Source organism: Ammospiza nelsoni, chromosome 8 (assembly GCF_027579445.1).
Source record: "Ammospiza nelsoni isolate bAmmNel1 chromosome 8, bAmmNel1.pri, whole genome shotgun sequence".
NCBI classification, from domain to species: Eukaryota; Metazoa; Chordata; class Aves; order Passeriformes; family Passerellidae; genus Ammospiza; species Ammospiza nelsoni.
The window spans coordinates 31056273-31084009 of record NC_080640.1 but is presented as its reverse complement, the minus strand read 5'-3'; the positions used below and the strand labels follow the sequence as shown (position 1 = coordinate 31084009).

Sequence of the window (27737 nt, the reverse complement as noted above, 5' to 3'; positions counted from 1 at the left end):
TTTTATGGTGAGTTCAGGGCTCTGATCCGCTTCAGTGACTGTGTGCTGTCAATAAGACAAATGGCAAAATGGAAAATTCTTCAAGGAGACACTAAAAGCCACTTTCTTTGATATGCATGTGAAACAAAACACCTTGAATGGCACAACATCCAATACAGAGAAAATTTCTGTGGGAAGGAGGCAATGACAACTTTGATACTACAAAAAGCCTGACCGAGCAAGCAAGTCCAAATTATCTCCCACAAAGTGGGAGCAGAGTTCAAAAAAAGCCGAGGGGACTTTTCTAGGACCTAGAGGGGAGCTAAAAGGTTGGATTTGTTATGTTGCTTCTTTCCCTCTGTGTTTATAAATATTTTCATTTAGCTCGAGAATTAAAGCCAACTCTCAACATTCACCTGTTTTAGTTTCAAGGATATTCTTTTCTTCAACTATGACTCTTTTCCATTGTGGAGAGAGGAGGAATAGAGCTTGTGAAACAGAGTTTGGAGAGTCAGAGATGAAGAGGGGCTGAGAAAACTAGGAATGCTCAGCCTGGACAATAAAAGGGTGTGTGGAGACCTCACAGCTCCTTTCAGGGCCTGAAGGGACACAGGGGAGCTGGAGAGGGACCCTGCAACAGGAACTGGAGGGACAGGACACAGGGAATGGGTTCAGACTGACACAAAGGAAATTTAGAAGGATAGCAGGAAGGAATTGTTCCCTGGCAGGGTGGGCAGGCCCTGGCACAGGGTGCCCAGAGCAGCTGGGGCTGCCCCTGGATCCCTGGCAGTGCCCAAGCCAGGCTGGACTTTGGGGCTGGGAGCAGCCTGGGACAGTGGAAGGCGTCCCTGATATTGCAGGGGATGGAATTTTGGATCTTTAATGTCCCTTCCAACCCAAATATTCTCCAATTTTAAAATATTTAAAGGCTTTTCTCCCCATTTCCTCTACATGGTTAAGCCCACCAAACGCTTAGAGAAGTCTTGGAGATACAAAGTGAGAATCACCAAGTCCCATCCTCAAGCCTGAGTCACTAATAACACTGTGGCCACTTTAAATAAGGAATGAAATTATTAATGAGGAAACACACTTGATTTCTGCCTGACCACCAGCTGGAAATTACGAGTTTTTATGTGAGGCACACACAAGATCCAGGATGGAACAAGCCCAGAACTAAAGGCCAGGGATTCACTAAAACCCTGCCAGCACAATGAGTGCCACGAGGGCAGCTGTGCCCCTGAGGTGGCTGGTGATGGGACAAGCTGCTGAAGGAGCACAATTCAAGACATCTCCATCTTTCACAACCCCAGCCTGGGGTCTTTTATGGATTGAAACTCCCAGCAAAGCTCCTGGGAGCTGGCGATGCCTGGGAAAGCAAGAGCAGCTTTTCCAACCTGGAGAGGCCAGGAGTGAAATTCCTTCCGGCTGATTTAAAGCACCTCACATTTCTCCCTGCCTGAACAGGTGTTTCTGTTCCCAGCCGCACTTGATTCCCCGAAACACCCCAGCTGCTCCTGAAGGAAGCAGTGCTTTGTCCTCACCTCCACTTCCACCCAGCAGGGAACATGTAGATTTTACTGTTTCTCTTTGCTGATTTAAAACCGGAGATAGCTCAGGGATGCCACTTGCTCGGTTTCTCGGCTGTTTAGGCTTGTAAGTTTTCTGTGAGCTGTTTAGGTGTTCTGGAAAGGCCCAGGGATGGCCTTGAAGAGCCCGGCGCTTCAAAGGACGAGGAGAGACTTCTGATCTTTTCTCGGTCTCGGTGTTTATTAATTGTTTATCTAAAAGATTTTCTTTCAGCCCGACAGAGGTCTGCACAGCAAGCCAGCCATGGGCACACTGCCGAAGCCCCCGGGGCGGTCACTTATCTTTATACCCGAAGTTACGTGTACAATATTTATCATTTTTCCCCAATACCCTCTACCCTTATTAACCGGTGCACTTCTAGTAATAGCCAATCCCAAAGTGCCACCATCACCACAGAAGATGGAGGCCAAGAAGAAGAAGAAGAAGAAGGACAGGACACACCCCAATTCCTCCATCTTCCTTCTTTAGACCCCCCTGTACCAAAATCCTAAACCCTGTGTCTTACACTCTAATTAACTTATCCCTTCACCATTCACCCAGTGAATTCCTCCCAGTCCTCATACAGGTGTCATTTCCTGTGTAGGATCAAAATCCTGCCACCAGACACTTCTGGCAACATTCCAGGACTCCCGAGCCCCCCAAGGGTGGTCTCGGTCACTCTGCACCTCCATCCTGAGGTGCTGAGATCCCACAGGAACACTCAGGGGGGAAAAACCCAGCCATGAAAGAGTCTCTAAAACTCCATTTACACACGGAGGGTGCTCATAAAGAGCCACATAGAGCCATACATTTGAAGTGGGTAACCAAGCAACCCCAGAGCAGGGGAGAATGCCCCGCCTCGTTTCCTGTGTGGCCATTCAGCTCCACAGCTGGGCAGCTTCAGAGGAGCTTGGCATAACCTCCTACATTAGCTGGCTTGTGCTGCCATGGCTCTGCATTGAGAAGGGCATAAGAAGGGCTTTCACGGGCTATTTGCAGCTCTTCCTGAGAGAAATCCCTAATTGCAGAGTCTGGGAAGGCACCCCAGCAAACCTGAGCTTGATTCAGACCCATCTGAGATCCTGCTTAAACCACCCAGAGTTTGTGTGCTTTGATCAGAGCTAAGCCCTGCTCTAAAATTTGGAGCTCAGGCATTCCAAAGCACGAGGGAGAGGTGAATTTGGGGTTGGGTTGGGTTTGAACTGGACAAAAAGTGAGGCTGGGTGACAATCCAGTGCAAATAAAGGACAAAAAGCAAATAAAGACCATTATGGAAAGCTCCTGTTCCATTTCAGGACACACAACCTGATCAGCTAATTTATCTCATGGCTTTCTTCTTCCATTCTTTTATTTTATTTTATTTACAGATACAGTATCTCTAAAGGGTTTGGGACCTGCAAATAGCCCTGCCAGTGCTGTGCTTTGCTATTTTATTTTTACAGCTTGAGATGAATGCAGAACCATCCCTCTTTCAGACATTGTGCTTTTAGATTGAAATAACTCCCCATTTTACAAGCAGTTTTGGAGTTGACAGGAGTCTTTAAAAATCATACTTGTGCCTGAAAACACTGTAAAGCACATAAAAACATGATACTATGCCAAGCAGCAGCTAAAATTAACATTACCAAAAGTCATTTTTAAGACCATTAAAAAGCACTTGGATGAGTCAAGAGAAGCTGCAATATCTTCAGAAGTGCTTTCAAAAATTGATTAAACCTACTTTTAACCATTCCTATGCCCCCAGCATTCAAATTTTATCTTATTTTTAATATTTGTCGAGATTGCATTTTCGCTATTATTTCCCTATTTTTCACTCTCCGCTATGAGAGCTCTGTCTAAAATGCCTGTAATGCATTTAAGAAAGAGCTCTCATAGAGGAGAGTGAAAAATTTATAATATTGGAACTTCAACTCATTCTTGGTACTATAAGCAACTTTTAAAGTAAATTTTGACTGCTGTAGTAGCAGTAATAAAAGCAACTTGGGAAAAGCAGTTGGAGATACTCCTAACATTTCATATTGTTGGAATTTCTTTAAAATCAACTAAATTGGCATTTATTAACTGAAACATGAGGTGAGCCAATAACATTCATCCTTGCCATGTTCCTAAAGGGTAAATTTGTCAGGTTTACATCTTAGGTTAAATATTGAAGTTGAAAATCATATTTAATAACCAGGCTTCTCATCTTGCCCTGAAGAATTTCTCCTATTTCAGTCCAGATTTTTATATGTCTAAAACAGGCACAGAAACACCTCAGTTTGTATTCTACAGAACTGATGGCAATGAGCTAAGAGAAAGAAGCATTAGAAGTAATTTTTAAAAGTAATTTTAGGGGGAAAAAACCTCCATGGAATTTTGATATGTACACAGGAATATGATTCTCTGTAAAAACAGATGTCAAATTTTAGAATAGTTCAATACCACATGAACCACTGAATGTATCAATACCATTGAATGCATTTTTGTGGTTGTGATTTCAGTGGCTTCCTTTAAAAAGGAGCACTTTATAAACTGCAGTAAGAAAGAATTACACAGACATGAAACCTCCAAATTTGGAGTTTTAAAATTCTAAACCCCTCCCCTCAACCTAAAAAATTAGCAACATCCACATGTTATTTTAAAAAATGAATCAAATTGTCTGGTAGAACAATTTTGCTCCACTGAAGTCACCTATAAATATTCCAATAATTCCAGAACCTTCCCCTTGGTGCCAGTCTCCAGCAGGTAACCCAGGAAAACGGGTGCTAATTAAGCTGCCACTTCTAGGATTGTTTGTGTTCCAGAGAATTAACGGCCTATTTGGGGAGAGTTACATATTGTGCCTAGAAATAGCTCTCTCCTGACATCTCTAATGAAGGCAGTGTTGATCAACATCTCCCTGTAATTTAATCAGGACCCGGAGCAGTAGTGGCAGAAGGTGAGGACGTGGCTTTGCCATCCCAAGACATCCCTTTGTCTTAAAAGACACTCAATTCCCTCAGCTCCTCAAACTCTCCCTTAGACATTGCTAAAAATACCCAGAAAAAATAGGTTGCCACAAGTACATCTCAATTAAAACAATGCCATTTTCTCCGTTTTTCCCAAAAATGCAACCCTGTTCTGGAGGAACACATCCTATAGTTGAGGGACTGCCCTGAATTGTCCACCTGAAAGCAGGGAATTCTGGAATTTCTTCATTCTCTCCCTGCAGGCACAACCATCTGCACCACTGAGGACTCACCTGAATGTTTCAAGGCTGGACCTTGGTACTGTTGGCTTAACTAAACCACGATTTAATTCCCACTGAAGCTAAGACAGGATGCAGTGCTTTGGAAAGATTTTAGATTTTGGAATCTATAATCTTTGGAAAGACTATAGATTTTAAGTATCCAAACTTAGCAACCAAAAAAATGCACCAACAGGGCCAAAAATGTTGGTTTTAAGCCCATTTCCAGGCAGACATGCAGTGGTAAAACCTGGGAAATGGCAGGGAATGAATTTCTACTTACACTGGAGGCATGATAAAATTATCTCATTTTGCACAGAGAATTCTGACACAAAGTCAGGGATGGAAAAATTGCCCAGCCAAGGACATGGAAAGTGCTGGACCTTGGTACTGTGGCTTAACTAAACTGTGCTTTAATTCCCACTGAACACTGCCATGAGCTGACAAGGTGCTGTGCTTTGGAAAGGCTTATATATTTTAAGTATCCAAAATTAGCAACCAAAACAAGGCCCAACAGGGCCAAAAATGTTGGTTTTAAGCTCATTTCCAGGCAGACAGTGACAGAACCCAGGAAATGGCAGAGAATGAACTTTCTACTTACAATGGAGGATTCATAAAGTTACCTCATTTTGCACAGAGAATTCTGACAAAGAGTCAGGGATGGAAAAATTGCCCAGCCAAGGACATGGAAAGTGCTGGACCTTGATACTGAAGGCACCTAAGACATTGTGCAGCCCCCGAGTCCCAGCCATTGGCATGTCCCCCATGCAGGAATAACATGGAATAAGGAGACTTCCCAAGAAGTGCCACCCTTGGAAGTGTCTCTTAATGAATTATGGTCCAATGGGTTCAATAATTGAAGCCTGAGCTGATTTCTGACCATCCTAGAGCCAGCCTCTGTTCAAACAGCCTGAGTTAATTAGGAAAGCAATGAGGACTGCAGGGCTGGAGAGCTACAGAGAGTTATTTGTGGCTCTCCTGGTGAGCTGCACACTTTGGAGACCTAATTTGTTGAGTAAAAACCAAGGTTATCTTGGTTTTTATAATTCAAATCGTTCCCAGTCCACAATGTGTTACAGGAGGTGTGCTTTGGCTTCCTGTCGCACAGTTTATCATTCATGTTTTGAGGTAAATTCACAAAATATCTCCAAATTTGCAAAAAAAAAAAAAAAAAACAAAAAAACAAAAAAACCAACCAACCAAAAAAAAAAAAAAAAAAAACAAAAACCAAACCAACCAAACAAAAAAAGCCACAAAAACAAACAAAAAAAACCAACAAAAAAACAACCCAACCCAGAAAACAGCAGGACGAGAAAGGGGGAATGCAAAGTGCTTTCTTCAAATTTAATGTTAGAAAAACCTTTTGATGAAAAGCATGAAGGGGGAACTTAAGAAAAAAAAAGGTTTAAGTGCCTGTTTAATAAGCAAACCATATCCTGAGATGGAAGGACAGATCTCTGGCATCTTCTCTTACTCCTGACACAATCTCCTTATCATCATCTTTCGAAAGTTTGGGTCCTATTAATCCAAAACTGTCTGAAAACTGCAAAATGGTGAGAGCCTTTGCTTGCCTTTGAACCAATTTAGGATTTGTTTTAATGAATGGAAGGTTTACAGATATTTCCTCTGTAAAGCAACTCTGTGAGGGAGGAATTATGGGATGGGACAAAGGACTGTTGGACTTGGCACCTGTCAGCTCACAGTGCTGCCAAGCATCCACCTGGAGAGGATTCCCAAAAAATGGTGTTAGAATCAGAGAGGAATTGTGGAATCCAAGAATGGTTTGGGTTGGAAGGGACCTTAAAGCCCACCCAGGGCAGGGACACCTTCCACCCACTAAACACCAAAAGATTCCTTCCAGAAACTTGAGTCAGGATGATTTTTTGTGGCTTATTTTTTCTTTAATAACATGGTGAAAATAAAATGTAAGCATGGTTCACCTGCTGTCTGAAACCTTTAACGTCAACCAACTGATAAATTGCAAGGAGAGAGCTGCTGGGTTTCTGCAACATTGGAAAAGACATTTCATATCCCTTGCAATATTGACTCCAGAGCCTGGAAATATTTACTTCTCCATTTTTACCTCCTTAGAAAACACTTTCAAAAAATAAACACCTTACAGGACAACCTGATTACCATCAAAGTCTCTCTGTCTGGCTCCACTCTCAGGAGAGTTGAAGGCATAGAAAAAATATCATTCCCTAAAAGGCAGCAGCAGAGGTGTCCAAGGAAGGGCTGGAGGTGGCACTCAGTGCTCTGGGCTTGGGCACAGGTTGGATTCCCTTTTCTTGGAGGGCTTTTTCAACCTCAATGACTCCATGAAATGGTAGAAAAAAAAAATCATAAATTCTGCTACTGGTGCTGGAAAGAAGCTGAACTTCCATTTTGTGTTTGTTTACCTATGTACATTAATTTTATTTTAATTTACACATATAAATTAGCATAAAATGCAACTCAGCTCCTTGTTGCAAAGACAATCAATTAAAAAAAATAATAATGATAATAAATAAGGAGGATATTTGCTGGCGGAAATTAAAACTGATCATCTCTCCTTGTAAAGATACAACTCTGCTCAGTGTTTTGGTTCCTATGGAAAATGGGAAATGCTAAAGGAATCTCAGCCTCTGCCCATCAGTGATGTTTCCATAGACCTAAGGACACATGAAACCCTTCCTCAAACATCACCTGCCTGGAAAGGACAGAATTCGGAGTTATCCTTGCTAAATCAGCCCAATCCAGGTGCACATCCAGGAAAGTTTTCCATCAGCAAGGATGAGCAGCAAAAAACCAAAAAAACCCAAAAAAAACCCCCACATGAGTAATTTGGGCCCACAGGCTACACAGAGGCCACCAGCTGGAGGACAAAGTGATGCCTAAAGCTGGACTCAGTTTAATTTCTAATAGCTGGAAATAAAAGGATTCAGGGCAGCTTTCAAATCCTTCCTGTAAGGTTTTCCCCTCAGAGATAGCACAGGAAATAATCCTGCAGATGAGACAGCAATTGCATGGGTATTTCTGTAGGATTTAAAGTCTTCTTAGCATTCAGTAATGCCCAAATTCTTCCCCTCCTAATTCCCTTCAGTTTTTGAAGCCCTGTTTATTGATTTTATCTCACCTACAGCCACTGATAAAGAGGTAGCACACCTGACATGGAGCTGCTCAGCCTCTGCTCCAGCTCCAGGCTGGCTGAAATGGAGAGCTTGATTAATTTTGTATTAGCCAGCTGCACAATAAATCCCAAGCCATTGATTACAAGGGAAGAACAAGCAGATAAGGTATTTTCTTTGCAGACCTCCAGTATTTAATTATACAAAGGTTCTATCCACAGGGTTGGTGAGAAAACAACTGAGCACAGCTCTGGGAGCTCTTTATTATTTTCTTTGTGAGATTGTTCATGTTCTTTAAGTTTAAAATTAAGTGTTTGGTTGGGGGCAAGATTCTGGTTCATGATGGGTTTAGTTCTGGATAAAGAAGAAATCAGATGTTTATCTGAAGCCATTCACAGTTTGCCTTTCCCTGGCAGTTTGTTTGTAACTATTTCAATTATCAGACAAGAGTGGGGTCAGTGATTATGTGGAGTGAGTTTGGATACTGAGCAGTTCAATGATATTTAGAATACTCTGGTACCATCAGGCTTCTTGCACTAGCAGAGCCTCTCCTCACCTGTTAATCATCATCTCCTGAGCAGAATAAAAACACCAAGCCTTGGAAACCAAAGTGCTCAGCCCTTGGAGCTGTAAAAGAAGCACTGCTGTGCCACTCTACCCCTGATTTTCTTATCTAAACAGATCAAATTGGAGATATGAGCAGCAGTTGACTGGACCAGACGAGGCTCTGTCATCGTGATTAGCTCCATTTGATTACAACTTCTTAATTGCTCCTGTACCTGAGATCATTAACTGAAAACAGAGGGGGAAGATTCCCTGAATATTCCAGATGGGACATTGGGAATTAGGAATTGTTCCCTGGCACAGGGTGCCCAGACCAGCTGTGGCTGCCCCTGGATCCCTGGAAATGTCCAAGGCCAGACTGGCTGTAGCCCATCCTCTAAGTTACAGTTTCACCCTTTACTAGTTTTATTTTCCCCCTTTCCTTCTGTAAATAATACAAAAAAATGCACTTGCACATCATTTGTATTTGAACGTCCCATATATCTTATCTCCTCTAACATATGCAACTGTAGGAAGTTTTCACAGCCTTGAATTTATTTCCACAGCAGCCATCAATCACTCAGAGATGTTATTTTGCTGGCTTTGTTGATAGAGATTTTGTTTATAGTTCCCCCTTCACTGAAACACCATATTGTATAAGATCTGATTCTTAGAATAAACTCACAAAGTACCTTTGTCCTGGTAGGAAATCTATCCCAATTAAATGGGGCAGCAGTGAATCCTGTGGAGCACAGCACTGCAGAGCGAGAAGAGGCTTTTGTTTGATAGATGGATTAGGAGCACTAACGTGGAGTTCTCTGTATATTTTCTATAAATACAACAACAACAATAAAAAAATCCAAAATAAATTTTAAAAACACCCCAAAGCACTGAAGAACCTGTTTCCTTTGTGTTTCTGTAATAGCAGAGTAACTACTCAGAATCATAGAATAATTTGAGTGAAAAGGGACTTTTTAAGAGGTATTTTTAGTTCCATCCCCTGCCATGGGCAGGGACACCTTCCAGTGTCCCAGGCTGCTCCAAGCCCTGTCCAGCCTGGCCTTGGGCACTGCCAGGGATCCAGGGCCTGCCCACCCTTCCAGGGAACAATTAATTCCCAATATCCCATCCCTCCCTGCCCTCATCCAGCTTAAAGCCATTCCCCCTTGTCTTGTCACTCTGCATCCTCATGAAAAGCCCTCTCCACAAAATGCTTTCCTTTTATATTTAGCACAAAAGCCTTCAAACTGTCAGAAAGTCACAAAGAACACTGCCCAGATTTGTGCAATTAGACTTGCAATAAAAAAAATAAAGGAAAACTTGGAAGGCTTAAAAGAACCCACTGAAGAAGGAGCAAAGCTGCAGTTTTTGGCTTGTGGATGTGAAACTTCACCTTCGAAACAAAAAAGCAGCACATTGAGCTTTATAACAGTTCAGGTGGCTAGATCCCAACCATTTTATCAAACAAAAAGTCTGAGGAGTCAAGAAATTTTTGCCAAGAGTAAAATCTCTTAACAGTTGTAAAATAAAACAATAGTAAAATCCATTGGTTTTTGTGTTAGAAGATGGGAAAACAGAATTTCAACACCAGAAACTTTCATCCAGCACCATTATGTGGAATAAAAAATACTACTCTACTGTGTTTTCTTTGATTTTATTTTTTTCCTGTAAGTTTTTTCAAAATTTCTTATGATTTTGCAGTAATCAATTTTTGTGCTGTGTTATTTAGAATTGAATCAAAAGCCTGGCCACTTCTCAAGAAACACAATTAGGCTGCACTGGCCAACTGGTCACAGAGAAAAGTGACACCAGGCAACACCAGAAACCTTGGTTTAAGTTAAGACCAGCTGGGAGATCAAATTAAATGTTTAAATGAGGGAGGCCCAAGATATTTAACACTGTGTGTTCCCCTCTAGGACCAAATAATTCCCAATTCAAACAATTCTGCTTAGAAATAAGGTGTGCAATTATCCCCATAGCAGACTTGCCCAACAGGTCAATCAAAAGGGACAAATCTATCAAATATTTCATGTTGTATCAATATTGCTGGCAAAATCAGATTATAAATCAGAGATATTCTGGTACAAAACCAAAATGAAGATATTCTGGTACAAAACCAAAAAATGTCTGACATGGCAAGGTCTGCCCAGGGAGGTTTGGAGTCCCCATCCGTGCAGGTGTCCCAGGAAGGGCTGGAGGTGGCACTCAGTGCTCTGGGCTGGGCACAAGGTGGGGATCAGGCCCAGGTTTAGAGGTCCTTTCCAGCCTAAATAATTCTGGGATTTTATGGTCTCCTGCTCTGAACTTGTCAAGATGCCCAAGAGGTTGCAATTCCTTGAAGTTAAACCCCATTAAAATGTTTCTGAAATGAGAAGTGATCATGGAGCACCATTAAATTCACAAAAAGGAACTGAAACAATATTGAAGGCAAACACAAACTCATACCACAACCCTCTTCCTGTGCAAATCAGCTTTCCAGGATAATTCGGACTAGAACTAAACCTTCAATTGCAGACAAATCTCATTTCTCTCTAATCCAACTGAAAACCACATTTTCTCTTCTTGCTTCCTTCCCCACCTCCTTGGCCCTTCCCACTGCAGTCCTGTTAAACAATGTGCAGCAGGATAATTTGGCATTATTTAAACATTTGTTTTCTGCCTACATATTCAGCTGTTCATCTCCCTGCCAATTTAAAACTCGCCATGCCTCAATACACTGTCTAATAAATGCTGCAAAGCACAGAAGTTTTTTTTTTGTTCTTACTATTTTTTCCCAAACTAATCCAAAAGTTGTCTTTTCAGCATGTAAAAAAAAAAAAAAAAAAAAAAAAAAAAAAAAAAAAAAAAAAGAGAATTATTGTCTTTCAACAGAGATTCTCCAGAAGACATGAAAGTGTTTGGATGGGAGTGATCACACCTGGGCATTCAAAAATTACAGCAATGTCTGTGGAAAATGTGTGGGAGAGAGTTTGGTTTGGGGTTTTTGAGGGTATTTTAGGGTTTTGGGCTCAAATTCCCAGATATTTCCTCACCATGGGCATTCCATGAAAAATCCCAGAGTTTCCATGAGCTTCAGTCAGAAAAAGCCTTCTGAAGGAAGAGTCCATAATCACCATCCACAAGGAAGATTTTGGGCACCGGAGGTGATTCAGAACACACAAACCCTTTCCCTGAGGGATACAGCCCTGATTCTGTTCTTGTTACGTGAAAAATCAAATCCCACAAAAACAAGTTTTGATCAAGCTGAAGTTCCTGCGCCTTGTTTTAAACAGCTATTTCTCATTTAAAAAAAAAAAAAAAAAAAGAGAAAAAAAACCCAACAAGATTAAACCACAGTAAGAGGGTTTCTGTAATTTCTAGCACAGTTTTCTATCCACATGAAACAGTCACATGAGGATGCAGAAAATAATTCTTAGTGGTAGAGACAAGGAGAAATGAGAAGGAGGTTTGGGAAGAAATATGTAAGGGGCAGCAGGTAAAGAAAGGATTCCTGACCTTCCATGCCACCAAGAGACAGGAATTCTGTGCTTCCAGACTGTTGCTACAAATAACATTTTGCCAATAAAATCTAAAATTGAACAGGCAACATAAATTACTGGTGGAGTATGAAATGAAAGACATGACACTGAGGCAGATTTTAAATCCTGCTAGTTGTAGTGTCACACTTTCTTTGAAAGTCAAACTAATTAAATTATGCCCTTCAAATAGAGTTTCAAAGCCTGATTTCCTTCCAAAGTTAAAATATGTACATTTCAGGCTTCCTAGTAAAGAAACAGATTCCATTTATATGAGCTGCCTTAGTACTAAAATCCAGTGGCCTGACTAAGCTGTAAATGTGTTTCTGCTGAAGAGAAAAACCAGAAAGGAAAGGTCCTGGCCTTCCAAGTCTTCAGGAACAGACACAAAATGTCTTCATGAGTGAAGGATAAACCAGAAAGTTCATGACTGAGGAGCTGCAGTGGCTCTGCTCACACACATGGCTACAAACCAACATATGAGAGCACAAACACAGTGGTTGATGATTTTTAGGAGTTCAGCCCTAAAACATCACTGGAGTTTGAGCTATAAGTCCCAAAGTGCGAGCAACTCTTTTGGAGGGGACACAAAGTGTTCCAGAGCACTTTTAGGGGGGTTTCTGCTTTTCCTGCACCAGGAGTTCCCTTCTCAGGTGGGAGCAGCACCTTGAGGAACCCAGCCCTAGGAGGAAAAGAAATCAGCCCCAAGAAAAGAACCAGCCCCAAGAAAAGAAAAGAACCAGCTCAGTTCTCACAGCCTTCCCTCACCAAGGGATGGTTCAGGACAGTTAAATCTTAAAGGAATCAAAGAGCATTGATGTTTGATAGCCGGAAATCCAAACAATCCAACACATGGGCAGGAGAAACACAGCATCTCAAGGTGGTTGAGGTGGAAGGAGCTCAGTGGGCACCTGGTGGCACCTCCCAGCTCCTCAGCCTTTCCTGGGCACCCAGATGCTCAACTTGGTAGCAGAAAAAAAACCTTGGGAGTCCAGTGCCTGAAAGAGGCTCATTCCCAGCCAGATCCCACAGTCTGGTGGTTCCAAGGCTGTTGGGATTTGGAATTTCCTCCTTCTCCAGAAGCAGTCTCCTGCCTCATCCCTCCCAGCACAACCACAGGGAGATCTCAGGATACTCAGTCCCTTTTATACCAAGGCTAAAATCCGTGCATTAACTGAAATGAACCTCGTTTCAGTGCCCCTATTTTATGAATAACTCACTTCTCACCGCAGGGAAATTCATCTTCTGTCGCCTCAAAACGCTGCTGGTGGCACTCAAAGACACTTTGAAGAACTAAACCCTTCAGAGGAACTTAATGGCTCCACTACAACTCCCCAACATCAAGAAGAGCTCTTTTCCCTGTAGGAAAAAGGGCACAGCTCCCAACCAAAAGCACCAAGTGCCCATAAAACACACAAATGACTCCTGTTCCCAAGAACAGACACGTTCCCTCAGGCAAGGACCTGGTGGCATTTCTCTCCTCTCCCTGCATCTGTACAGTGCAGGGCTCAGGGAATGATCCATGAGCTCCAGGTACTCAAATATGCATTTTCCCCAGTTAATTTCCTGCCTAACTATAATAGATCAAGATGTGAAACTATTTTCTATCTAAAATAGCCTCTTCAGGTGATTTGTAAGGCCCCTGAGTGATTCAATTTTTGTAGCAGAAGATTTTTAGACTGAATAAAGACATTAACTAATAGAGGGGGCCTTCAAAACCAGGTGAAGGGGTTTGGGGTGAACAGTCCTGGTGGCAAAAGTGAACAGTTGTGTTTTTCACAGAAAAAAAACTTACTTAAAAAGTCACCCCCACTCAGGGAAGTGGCAAAAACCATTTAAATTGGGTTTCTTTGTTACTTGCTGATAAGAAAATATCCATCTGCAGAACACTTAGGAAAGGAAATCCATATTTGGATGAGCAAATCTTCTGATTAGCCTCAGTTTTATTTTGTGAAATTTTGTTTCAGAATGAAACAAAACCACTGAGCCAGCAGTGAGATCCATACCCCACAGTGCAGGTGTCCATGGCTCATCTCTTGTTCCACAGTCAAGCAGAAAGGAAGGAAAAGGAAGGAAATGAGTCTGAAACCAAAAGATTGGAAGAACTACAGTGATAAGTCCAAATAGAGCTGAAAAAACCAACATTAAATAATCAAGAGAGCATTCCTTCTTAGCCATACATGCCCAGAGAAATACATCCAACATCCTGTTTGCATCTCCTCTGGGATAAACAAGTATTATTCCTCAAGTGAGTCAGAAGGGATGATTTCATGAACAGCTCCAGGAGATTTCTGGAATGGAGGCTCTTCTAGAAATCCTCATCCCCAGCATTATTGGATTTGCTGCTCTTCAAGGTCTTGTCCAACCAAAATGATCCTGTGGTTCCATTGGCTCCACACCAAACAGAGGCAGGACTTGAGTATTGACATTTTTGGGGTGTGACAGGTCCCTGGGTCAGGGGAATGTGAGGGACAGGTGACACCAATCCCCTCAAACACAACCCAAATTTACAAGGTAACAAAAGGATCAGGATGGGCTCATCTCTGAGCAGATGAATTCAGGATTTTTGTTACTATTCTTCTTTTAAAGCTATAAATCTTCAGGACAAATATAAGGACCTTCAAGTGTTCTTTTCATTCACGTATAAAAAAAAGTGCAAAATCACTTTAGGTTAAAAGCAGCCCCACAAAAATCTTCCAAAAGCCCTTCAAAGATTGCATGGTATAAAGCAGATCCCCACAAGTCACAGCCCCATTACACTTCTTCTGAAAACCCCAAGAACAGATCCATTGCAAATTTTGTGGGTGGATCTCCACATTTGCTTTTGGTTTTTAAAAGGGATCTGAATGATTTTCTCTTAATCTTCTAAGAGTAAAGAATAAATTATTGGTGCCCCACCCCAGCTCACATTTGTATTTTCATGAATTATATGGACTCAACATAATTAAATATGTGAATTGGCAAATAATTGCTGCTGGATTGGTTTCACCTGGCATAAAAGGGCAGAAGGTTTTGAATTCAGGAGCCTTCTTTGGTGGCCAAAAATTCCTGCTAAATTTTTTTTCTTTGAGCCATAGAGATTGGATTAGAGAAGGAAAAAAAAGGAAGAAATTTGATCCTGTGTTTCCACCTTCCTCCACCCTGATTCCTTTAGCCTCAGAGTTTGCCTCTGAATTCAATAATGCAGCACTGGAAAAATAAAAGAGACTTCAGCTGACCTAATTTCACATATTGCACAGCTACAAGTGACATTTCTACTTTTACTTAAGTTAAAATATTATGGAAAAAAATCCAATGTTTGCAGTATTTCTGCTGTTTGGAAGAGAGACAACAGCAGGAACTGTAAAACCAGATCTCTTCCTTTCAGAAAACCAAACCAAAAATACTCACAATATTCCCCATCCACACTCAAGCCTAACTTCTGGTGCACCACAGGATTGAACAAAAGGATTACAGCATGAAATAATTGACATTAAACACTGAATGGGCTCATCAACAGTAAATTAGGACCGATGGCATGGCTCTGTAACAAAAGTCTTGGGGTTTTTAACAATTAGAGGGGTGGGTTTGAATACAAAGGGACTACAGTAGATGGGGAGAACTTGAATTTCACCAGGAGCAGATGGGATCCTGGGGAAATTTCCTACTGAAATTTAGGAAAAAAGCAGCCTGACCAAGGCACTCCTGGATGAAGTGACTTGGGCACATCATTAATTGCTGTGGCTGGGGAGGATTTGGTGACACGGGAGGTCAAGTAAAACGTGAAACAGAGAAATTATGAGCTAATGAAGCAAAATGCAGCAAGAGGGGCAAGAAACTGAGTCAACATCCACAGCTCCCACTAGGAAAATGGAGGATTGGCACGCTGGCTGCAAAGAAATGGCCCATAATTCCTGCCAGAGCTGATTTATTTATTTATTTATATTTATTCTTCTGCTGTTAAGAGAACTACACTGGTAGGAAATGGCAATTGCCAGAAGAACACATCTTTTCTATAGGTTATATTTCAGGTTACAAATTCTGTTTCTGCACATCAGAACTCCTCCAGGCCCAGCCCTAAACAGAGTTTTCTATTTAGCTGTAAGAAACATATTTCCAAGTAATTATGCCTGTAAGCATTGCCTCATTAGCTGGGGGCCATTTGCTGAGTCACCAGTCCCCCACCTTGGCTTAAATCCATTTCCAGCTCATTTTTCCTCTATTACACCCCTGTGAAATTTATCCAAAGTGCTTTTAGCTCCATTTACCCTTTCCTGAACACAGTATGGGGGAAGAAATCAGTTCAGTTTGTATCAGGGTGCTGCATATTCCTCAAGAAACAGCATTTCTGAACTGTCACCCTGAAAAAAGCAGCAGGAATTTTGGCTACAGCCAGCAAATTTATACTCATTATAACAAAGCTGTCCTGTTCAGGCCATGTAAGAGACCATTACCAAGGATAAAATCAAGCATGGGTTCTGTGATAAATATATTGGCACAAGCCAGGCTAAAAAAAATCCACCCCAAAATTATGTTCAGACCCCTTTGAAGTAAGGGAATTGCTGTATTTACTGAGTCACAGGACACTGCCATCAAAGAGTGGTGGCCCTTCCCTTCCTCTAAATCACCTGGAAGAAAAAAGATTCTCAACAATCTTGGGATAAGGACACAGAGGTGAGAAATTGCCATATGAGTGTAAAGGAAATGGAAACCTGAGGGATCCCTTTTTCCCCTCCAGGAGATCAAATTGTTCCTGTCCTGTCTGGGACATCTGTGTTTTGAACACTTCACCATCGCTAAAGACCAAAAATCCTCATTTTATCCTCCTCAAAGATGCCTTTTTGGAGATATGTGATGCTGCCAGCATGAGCACAAATAAAAATCCCACTGAAAAGTGTTGCTTTTTTCTTTTTTTCTCGGCCTGCCGTGAAGGTTCTCCACAGCCCCATGATCCTGCTTTGCTTCCCACCATTATTCCCACTGCTCTCCCATGTCCTCCTGTGCTGCTGGACATGCCAGAGGCCACCCTGCCTCCTCTCCTCCACCCAAACCAGCATTTTCCTCCTCAAACCACCACCAAGGTCAACCTCTACCAGCCTGATGGCCCCACTCCTCCACTGCAATAAATGAGTAAAACCCAGTTAATTGTAGCCCAGCACAGAGCAAATATGTGAAATGTGAGCAGCTTGTCCACTTCAGTGTCAGGAGTGACAGTGATTGTGACAGGGTGTAAAAATGGAGAAAATTAAATTAGCTTTCTTGTACATTATGGGGAGGGTTGGGCTGGGGGATGGAAGGGAATAAAAGGACATTTGGAGAGCAATTAGTAGAACAAGAAACAGAGACTTTCAACTGGATAGCAAAAAACAAAGCATAATTCAAGCAGGACTGAAGACTTCCCATGAAAGCAAAATTACTTTACTTCCAAACTGACAAAATAGAGGTTTTTAAACCAAAATCCAGATGCCAAAGTCATAAATTTGTACAATTACAGCTCTACCCACACGGAGTGCCATGGATAATGAGCAACTTCATTACAGACATTCTGAAGCCACACTCAGTTTTCACTTATCCCACTCATTATTCCCAGGAGTATTCAGGAACAACTCTGACAGAATTTGCCCTTCAATGCTGTTAAATTGTTCAAAAGAATAAACCCTAATCAGTTATCCAGGCCTGTAATTTTTAATTACCAGAGATCACTGGCAGGACACATTTCTGCTGTCTTTTAATTAAAATTCAACCAAGATGCTCTGGGGAGGAACACAAGCTACTGGTGCCATGTTTCAGGGTTCCTGAAGAATTGTTTCTCACTGTGGATTTTTTTCCCAAATTTTTGGTCATTAGCCATTCTCTCAATCTGCTGTTCCAACCATAACTGCTGATTTATGAACAAAGTAAAGTGTACTGTTAAAGCTTGCACAATGAAAACGACAAAACCAATTTTGATGCTCGAATCCAACATTGAATAATCACAACTAAAGATTTTATCTTGCCTGCTAAATCAACAGCTTCAGGAAATGCAATCATCACTGGATGCTGCAGCCATGAAACACAACACACACCCAGACCTTTCTTCCTTGGAACCTCTTTTCCTGCCAAACTACTTCATCAAATATTAATTTTTTTTGGGGGAAAAAACCCATTCCAATGAAATTCCAGAGGCATCCCAGCCCTCCCAGAGCTCCACCCCTCAGCCAAGCCCTTACCTTCATCATTCTGGGCCAGAGCCCATGCCAGGACAGCAGCGAGTGCCGTCCCCACTGTGAACCATTTCCAGAGACAAAGCTGCTGGACCATTTTCTGTCAAACTTCACTCAAGGCAGAGCTGCAAGAGAGGGATTTGACACATTTATTACTCAACCTGCACAAAGCTGAGCCACTACAAACTTTTTCACAGGGGATACTAAGGGCATGGCCTTGTTTCAGCCACAAAAATAAATAAAATAAGGAAGGAGAACCCCTAATTAGCATTAAAGTGTGTACTCATTAACTCAATAACTGTGCATTCACAGCCCTCCAAGTCATGAAAATGCAAGGTTCTGGCTTAAATCAGGTCTGATTTCCATAATTTCCCTGCAATAAAGTATTCATGGTATCCTTCCTGCTTTCAGGCACTTTGGAGGAGCAACTGTAGCAAAGAAATTGCACTGATTAAAATGAGGGTTCACTGCAAAAAGCCAGAGGGACCCAGGATTCAAAGGCATTGCCTGGGAAAAATGGGAATGATCCCGAAGGGTGGCCTTTTTTAAGGACACAGGCTGTTGGGTTGTATCCAGGAAAATTAAAAAAAAACACCACTAACACCACACCAGAAAAAACAATCAACAGAGTAAAATTAAAAACAAAGAAAATCAAACAAACATAAAAAAAATACAAAACAAATCAACAAGAAACCAAAAAGCAAGCAAACAACGACAACAACAAAAAACCCCACAAAAAAAAGAAACCCCCCAAGAAAAATAAAAACCCAAACCAAAACCCCACAATCCTCTCCCTTCCCTCCCCACCAGGCCTCCAAAACAAACAAAACCCACCCAAATAAACAAAAAATTCCCCACCAAAATCCCCAAGACAAGTCTGGCGGAACTCCAGTGTACCCAGAGTACAGAACATTAGATAGTTAAAGAAACTCTGGTTCATGGTTCCAATAAAAAGAATTAGCACAATTCTGCAGCCCAGAATTGAGCTATTAAAAATATTCATTCAAAATTAAAAAGTTTGGGATAAATACAATGGCAGGAGCATGGAATGAAAAGAGATTTTCAGCAATATAAACCGAGTTATTGTATAAAAAAATAGCTGTATTCATTAAAAATCAAATAAACTTGCAAAACAATTGTGTGCCAAGAGTTTGAGGAAAACCTGTGGGTTTTTTTCCACAGGGGAAGGAGAGCAAGTAGGGAAATGCAATAAATCAGACCGAGTGGCCCATATTTACTCAAGTATTTAAAGTTCCTAGGTGGTTGATAATATAAATAAAATATATGTATCTTGAGTTTGCTTGCAGGACAGCTTGCATGGGTGGGATTTCCAGGATGTCAGAGGTTTTTCCCAAATTCAGTGATTTTATCCTGAGGTTTATGAGGCTCCCTCACATCAAGTATAAATATATAAATATATTTCCCTTTGTCAAAGCCATGGATTGAAGGTGACTTTATTGGATTTTAATACCAATATGCTGGAGAAATAAAGGGCAGCAGCAAAACCATCTCAAATTCTACACTGAACACATTGCTCCACTCTTCATCCAGGGGTTAAGGATGCAGAGAGGCCTTTCCAAGCTTGAATTCCCCTCAGGTTGGACTCTTCCCAACCTACCCAGCAGCAGGATCTTGGTGCAGGCTGCACCAAGGAGAAACCTCAATATTGGCCATGAAAGAAGGGAAGCCCCAGCACAGATCTCATGGGACTGTTGGTTCCCATTTCAGACCAACATTTATCTTGACAGAGCAGCTCCAGGTCACAGAACCCAGGAACTCAAGCCATGCAAAGCACCCTCCTTCTTCCTTCTCTTCCCTTGCCCTTCTACAGCTGTTTCTGACCAAATTCCAGCAGGGAATTGTGGAGCCACAGAATTCTTCAGGTTGGCAAAGACCATTCAGGTCATGAAGTTCAAGCAGCACCACCACCGTGGTCACTACTAACCCATGTCCTGAAATGCCACATCCACACGTGCCTTGAACAATTCCAAGGATGAGATTCCACCACTGCCCCAGGGCAGCCCTTTCCAACCCTTTCCATGAAGAAGCCTTCCATGAAGAACTTTCCATCCTTTTCCATGAAGTGCTTTCTACCCCTCTCCATGGACAACCTTTCCATCCTCTTCATGGAGAACCTTTCCATGAAGTGCTCTACAACCCTTTCCATGAAGAACTTTTCCATGAAGTACTTTCCATCCCTTTCCATGAAGTGCTTTCCAACCCTTTCTATGAAGGACCTGTCCATGAAGTGCTTTCCAACCCTTTCCATGAAGGACCTTTCCATGAAGTGCTCTACAACCCTTTCCATGAAGAACCTTTCCATTAAGTGCTTTACAATCCTTTCCATGAAAAACCTTTCCATCCCTTTCCATGAAGTGCTTTCCAACCCTTTCCACGAAGAAACTTTCCTCAATATCCCATCTAAACCTCCCCCAGCATGACTTGAGGCCGTTTCCTCTCATCCTCTCAACTTATTCCCTGGGAGAAGAGATCCAGCTCCCCTCTCCTCACTATCAGCTTCTCTCAGGGAATTGTAGGGAACAACCTCAGAGAGAAGGCAGCAACCCTGACAGCTCAAATGGGAAGTTAGAGGCAGCTCAAAGGAGGATTCCAGACCCTTCCCAAAGGAACTATTTATTATTCCCATGTGAGAAGAGACCAGAACTTCTTCAAAGGGCTTTTTCCCCTCCCTTCTTCCCAAAATGTTCATTTGGTTACTGTTATGCAAACTTAGCACATTCCAAAGTCATTCTAGAATTTGCAACAGCACCTTCCCAAAAAACACAAAAATTACTTTTCTCGTTATACATTCCTGCTGACTACTTGGAAATCAAGGCTGTTTCCACATTACCCAAACAGATTTCAGTTAATCATCATTATAAAACCTCCTGGGAATTCTGGGGATAGGAATTTCTCAGTATTTCACCACTGTCTGCTCCCCTGTTAACAGAATTTCCTGAAGGAAGTGGGCTCAGCTGCTTTTCCACTCGAAGCAGTGCAATTCCATTAGGTGCTATTGACTCCAGCCTTTTACACCTCAAATCTCAGAATACAGAAATTCAGGAGACTCATGGTGTCTTCAGGTCAGTCTAAGTAAAAAATCCCATCCAAACAGAGATTTTAGGTGTTATCACACCTAAAAAGAAGTGCACAAACTCACTTCTGAGGCTTCTGATATTTGATTTTACAACCTTGAAAAACAAAATAAATCCAGCTCGCCAATCACGATGTTCTATTTTAGAAAGTTATTCAGAGCTCAGCTGACACCCTTGAGCGGAGTCTGCTCCTGAGAGATTTTTAGGATGGAATCTTGACAGATTTATTTTTGATTTTGATGAAATGTCAAGTTAAACCACAAGGATAGCAACACTGCTGCTCCCAGAATAAGCAACTCTCTATGCAACTGGACTACAACACAAGAAAAACCCTGATTTTTTCCTTCAATTCATACCAGAAAAAAAAAAAACAAATTACAAAAACAACCCCAAAACAAATAAAACTCCCAAAAGCCAGAAGTATAAAGTGCAGAAAATGACACTATTAAGTTCAAATGATTCTGTTAACTTGGAAATAGCTCAGAACAAATCACAATTTACCACAAAGTGCCAAAAGGTTGACAACCTCTAAGAAATAAGGTTGAACTCCAGCCAGGGCAAGGAAAAACTACGAATTGATGAGAGAAGGAGGATCTGTAAAACAAAGACACACAAAATGTCTACAAGACTCAGTATTTTCCTGAAAAAAAAAAAAAATCTCATTTTAAGAGATGAAGGAAATTAATCTGAGTTATGACATCTAAGCACTTTGAATGTATTTAGAGGAACAAGAATATGACTTATATAGTAGATGAATAATAATAAGTAACTTCCAATTAATATTTCCTTTTAGTTTTGGTGTTACTACAGGTTTTAAAACTTTGCTTTCATTAGAAACTGGAACAGGGAGGAACATGGCATTGGTCAAAATAAAGAACCATTTTCTGTGCACCTTGTGCCAGGGCCTGCCCACACTCCCAATTCCTAATTCCCAATATCCCATCCATCCCTGCTCTCTGGCAGTGGGAGCCATTCCCTGTGTCCTGTCCCTCCATCCCTTGTCCCCAGTCCCTCTCCAGCTCTCCTGGAGCCCCTTCAGGCCCTGGCAGGGGCTCTGAGCTCTCCCTGGAGCCTTCTCCTCCCCAGGTGAGCACCCCCAGCTCTCCCAGCCTGGCTCCAGCCCTGCAGCAGCTCCAAGGCCTCCTCTGGGCTCATTCCAACAGCTCCACATCTTTTTTGACTACTTGAAATGAATCAGTGGGGGAAATAAAAGAAGAACATCTAAATTTTTGGCCAGATTTGCCATTGGCTCCCACACACAAGAACTGCAACATCCACACCCAATTCCATAGGAAACATGGACTGTGGGAGTGCCCACACCACCCAAACCGCCACCAGCAACAACTTCTGAGCGTTCTCCACAAGCAGCAAATCTGAAAACAATTTGGGGGCAAACACTTTGCAGTTCTTGCTCCTACAGTGGGTTCAAAGCCCTGACAAACTTCAACAGAAATCACTAAGTGAGCATTATTAATTCATTAGACACGTCAACAAATATTTGCTATTTAATGTATTTGTCAAAAACAGTGGTTCCTGAGACACTGCTGTGGCTGGATGAGTAACTCAGCATTTAAAAAAGAAATACCCATTTATATCTGTGCTATTATTTACTCAACAAGCCTGAACTCCTTCAAGCATCATGAGTGACCCACTTTGCTTATTGGGGATGCTCTTTGCACCTTACAATTGTGATAAATCTTTAAAAATATTTATTTTTTAAAGGTTGATGGGACTGAATTGCTTTAACACAGCAAAAAAATTATAGTGGATGGGGATTTTTTATAAGATTCATCATTATTACTCATCAGCTGAGTGCTCTTAAAGTTTGTAGACATGAAACAGGGAGTGCGAGTGCTTATTCTGGAGAACTGGTGCCATAATAAATCAGAAATGCCAGTAAAACAGCAGGAAAAATCTTCTTACAGAAGCCAAAAAGGAGAGGAACTTGCTTTAGAGCCTGACAAAGCTCCTGGGTTAAAGCTACAGTTCATTAAAAACTCTGTGTCCCAAATGTTTGATTTTTGCCACCCAAACAATTCTGTTGAAGTGCCAGCATGAGAAAAAGCTGCCGGAACATTATTTGACCACAAAAGAGACACACACCAAAAAAACACTCCAAAATCTGTTTTGCCTCATAGTGCTGATAGTCACCTCACCTGGTATGGAATTCATCTCCATGAATTCCATGGAATATCTCAGGGGGGTTCCTTCTGATGAGCAGCTCCTGAGCCCCTCTCACTGGGGCTGGAAAAGATCCTCACCTGAGGCTTAACCACAAAATCAAACCCTAATTCCAGCTCAGGATATTCTGGAAAGGTGAATCTCATCCCACAAGGTCCCTCCCATACCCAAGCCCTTAGCCCCTCTCACTGGTGGGGCACATCTGCTGGACAACACCCTCACCTGAGGCTTACCCAAAAAATAAACCCTAAATCCAGCTCAGGGACCCCCTCTGGCAGCTTGGGACATCCTGGAAGGCTGAAGATCAGCTCACAGCCCTCTCCCATACCCTGAACCCCTCTCACTGGTGGGGCACATCTGCCAGGCTGGAGAACAGCCTCAGCTGGGCTTAACCATAAAAATAAACCCTAATACCAGCTCAGGGATCACCTCTGACAATAGTTCAGGACATTCTGGAAAGGTGAATCTCATCCCACAAGGTCCTTCCCACACTCAGACCCTGAGCCCCTCTCACTGGTGGGACACATCCTCTGGAAAACACCCTCACCTGTGGCTCAACCACAAAAATAAACCCTAAATCCAGCTCAGGGGAACCCCTCTGGCAGCTTGGGACATCCTGGAAGGCTGAAGATCAGCTCACAGCCCCTCTCCCACACCCTGAACCCCTCTCACTGGTGGGGCACATCCAGAGCACATCTGCCAGGCTGGAGAACAGCCTCAGCTGGGCTTAACCATAAAAATAAACCCTAATACCAGCTCAGGGATCACCTCTGGTAGCTGAGGACATACTGGAGAGGTGAATCTCATCCCACAAGGTCCCTCTTATACCCATAGACTGAGCCCCTCTCACGGGGGCTGGAAAACACCCTCACCTGAGGCTTAACCACAAAAATAAACCTTAATTCCAGCTCAGAGCTCACCTCTGGTAGCTCAGGACAGTCTGGAAAGGTGAATCTTATCCCACAAGGTCCCTCTCATGCCCAGGCCCTGAGCCCCTCTCACTGGTGGGGCACATCTGCTAGGACATGTGGAGAACAGCCTCAGCTGGGCTTAACCACAAAACCAAACCCTAATTCCAGCTCAGCAGCTCAGCAATCACCTCTGGCAGCTTGGAGCATCCTGGAAGGCTGAAGATCAGCTCACAGCCCTCTCCCACACCCTGAACCCCTCTCACTGGTGGGGCACATCCAGAGCACATCTGCCAGGCTGGAGAACAGCCTCAGCTGGGCTTAACCACAAAACCAAACCCTAATTCCAGCTCAGGGATCACCTCTGGTAGTTTAGGACATTCTGGAAAGGTGAATCTCATCCCACAAGGTCCCTCTCATGCCCAGGCCCTGAGCCCCTCTCACTGGTGGGGCACATCCAGAGCACATCTGCTAGGACATGTGGAGAACAGCCTCAGCTGGGCTTAACCACAAAACCAAACCCTAATTCCAGCTCAGCAGCTCAGCAATCACCTCTGGTAACTTGGAGCATCCTGGAAGGGTGAATATCATCCCACAGCCCCCCTCCCATGCCCAGTCCCATATCCCATCTCACAGCCCCCTCCAAGCAGGAGAAAAGCCAGGGAAGGAAGATTTCACCTCTGAGTTAAAACCAGTTCTGGCTCTGATTCAGCTGCAAGTGTGACTAACTCTGTTTGCTGAAGTCAAATATCTGCTTAAATGCTTTCCTGAAGAATTATTCAAGCATAAGCAAATATTTGGCTGTGCTGGTGCTACAGTGAATAATTTACAGTGCAAATCCAGCCCTTTTCTCCAGCTTTGGAAGTTCCAAAAATGCAAACACTACTCCAGGTTTTATTTCACTGACACTCCTTGAGCAATTAACACATGAGTATTTCAGCCTATGGACTCTTGGATTTACTCAATCCTGTTAAAGTGCTCTCATGCTCTGGGACTGGCACAGTTGAGTTGGATTTTATCATCCTCATCTCCTTGGATGAGACCTTTCAGGAACGTGAAGATTTTTGAGATGAAATTTCAAGATCAAACCTGCTCCCACCTCAATTCCCTTCTCCCAGCTGCAGGGTCTGTTCCACATAAATAAAGACATTTTAAAAGGTGGAATATTGATACTGGATCTCTCCCTTTTCCTTGTGTTACCAAGCTCTTGAGTTTTTTAGCCTCATTTGGAGGCAACATTTTTAGAAATGTTAGAACACAATGTTTTAGAAACACAAGAACAAGGGGGAAAAAAAAGACAATTTTCTATGAGGATCTGAAGTAAAATTTCACCAGCAACTTGAAATTTCTCTGCATTTTCTCTATATCTACATTCAAATAATTCACCTTTAAACATTCCTGCTTGTCCCCATTCTTCTAAGGATAACTGGTTTTATTCCTTTCCTTGCCCCGCTCTTCAAGACTGTTATTTTCTGTGCCTGTCTTGCATAAATCACTCTCTAAGAGTTGATGAGATGCCACTGCAAGGCCAAAGTAAAGGCTCAAAAAAGTAATTTCAAATTCCAGTGAGAACACCACAGCTGTCCCTAGGCCTGGCTAGGAAAAAGTCAATGTAAAAGTCAATTAACAAGAAATTTTTACTTCAATGCAGAAATCTCTATGCTTATTTCAATTTTGCACCCCCAAAAACTCCAAAACAGCTATTTTCCTACATTTATAATTGTAATCACAATTACATTGTACAATTTTAAATTGATTACAATTATAATTGTAATCAGATGCAATTATAAAGTTCTTTATTTTCCATCTCTGTGTACCAATGGTGGTCATAAAATCCCAGGATGGTTTGGGCTGGAAGGGACCTTAAATCTCATCTCATTCCACCCCTGCTGTGGGCAGGGAAACCTTCCAGACCCTCCAAGAGCACTCTTCACCCTCCTGGCAGCAGAACATCCTACAGATGCTGATTTAAAAGGATTAAAACTATTTAATGCTGCTGATTGTCAGTGAACAAAGAAGACTGATAAATAGATGGAAGGTTTGCACAGAGAAAACTCAATTAAACTCACAGAAATTTAAAAGTTTTATGGGATAACTGAGGAAGGGAGAGAGAAGCACTTTTGTTTCCTGCTTCCATCACTAGCAGTGATTTATTTCCTGTCTTTTTAACAAGGAATGCAGCTATTGGATGGATTAACAGGATTACAGCTTCTCATCACTCATTCCTGTCCATAAAACTCTTTTTTCCATGTATTGTCAATTTATTTATTCTTGTTTCCAGCCCCCCTGTATGGATTTCACCTATAAAATGTTGTTTCCACAGAAGGTTTTGAGTCACAAAAGCTGTTTGGCTGTGCCACTGTTCATTTGAAATTCCTGCTGTGCAGATAAAACCTCCAGAAAGGAGAGAGAGCAAAGATATCCTAAACCTGATATCAGAGCCAGTAGACTTCAGCTGAAAAATAGCATTAACATAAAAAGATTAAAATAAATACAACCCATATTAGGCAGGAGCAGCTCAGTCCATTCTTCAACAACCTTGGCCTTCACAAAATATACCCACACAGCTAAAATTACACATTAAAGTGCTAATAATGAAAATATATAATTCGATAGAAAAGTCCAAAGATTTGTTTCATTGCTTTTACTGCAAGACAGGTATTGGATTCCATGCCAAAAACTTCCCCATTTCTCCCTTGCCAGAGCATTTTCTCTCCAAGGATCCTTCCCTGAGATTACAAAACACAAAGGAGAGAATCCAAGGGGTAAAATCTCTCTGACACTCTCTGGATTTTGTGGATCCCTGCCTTCCTTACAACACAGAACACAACTCAGGGCTCTCATCCACCCAGGCTGGCTATTCCAAGACACTTGGTGTCCAAATCTCCCAAGGAAATCCTTGTCTTCCACCCTTCCAGACTCTCAGAAATGCTCCTGCCCACTGCTGCATGAAGGAACCGATGTGGCATTTCCAGCTTTTTCTGTTCTGCTGGATCTGTGGGTGATTCAGGTGTTCAGCTGGGGTGTGCCCACATGCTGGGACACTGGGATGGGCACAGGGCACTCATCCAGGGACAGCTGGCACTGAGTGCCCACCAGAGCTGCTGGGGATGGATTTAAACACACACAGGTAGTGTTTGATCTGCTCAAGTATCTCCTTGGTGAAATATTCAGCAAGAAATGGCTTCTGAGGAACAGAAGAGAGGTAAAGATAGGATCTTACAAGATGTTGTGGACACAGGAAAGTTAGGGGAATGACTTTGGGAAAAGTGCAAACATAGGGATCTTCAGATGGTTCCTGGCTGCTACAGGGAGAGTTTTCAGGCTGGAGGTAGGCTACGCATGCCAGGGATTACTGCTATAAAAATGGTTTGGGTTGGCAGAGACTTTGTAGATCATCTCATCCATCCCCTCATCCATGGGCAGGGACAACTGTTCCTCCCTGCTCAGACCCTG

At 42.3% G+C, this 27737-nt stretch overlaps 1 protein-coding gene across 1 annotated transcript in view; it reads right to left on the bottom strand.

The window, feature by feature from the left end:
- The window catches only part of PCDH15 (protocadherin related 15), a 311085-nt gene that overhangs the window by 252439 nt on the left and 30909 nt on the right, over positions 1 to 27737 (bottom strand). The window contains exon 3 of the mRNA XM_059476704.1: positions 18104 to 18222. Within this exon, the coding sequence (XP_059332687.1) occupies positions 18104 to 18194 (91 nt within the window). The 5' untranslated portion in view covers positions 18195 to 18222. The remainder of the gene's footprint in view (positions 1 to 18103; positions 18223 to 27737) is intronic.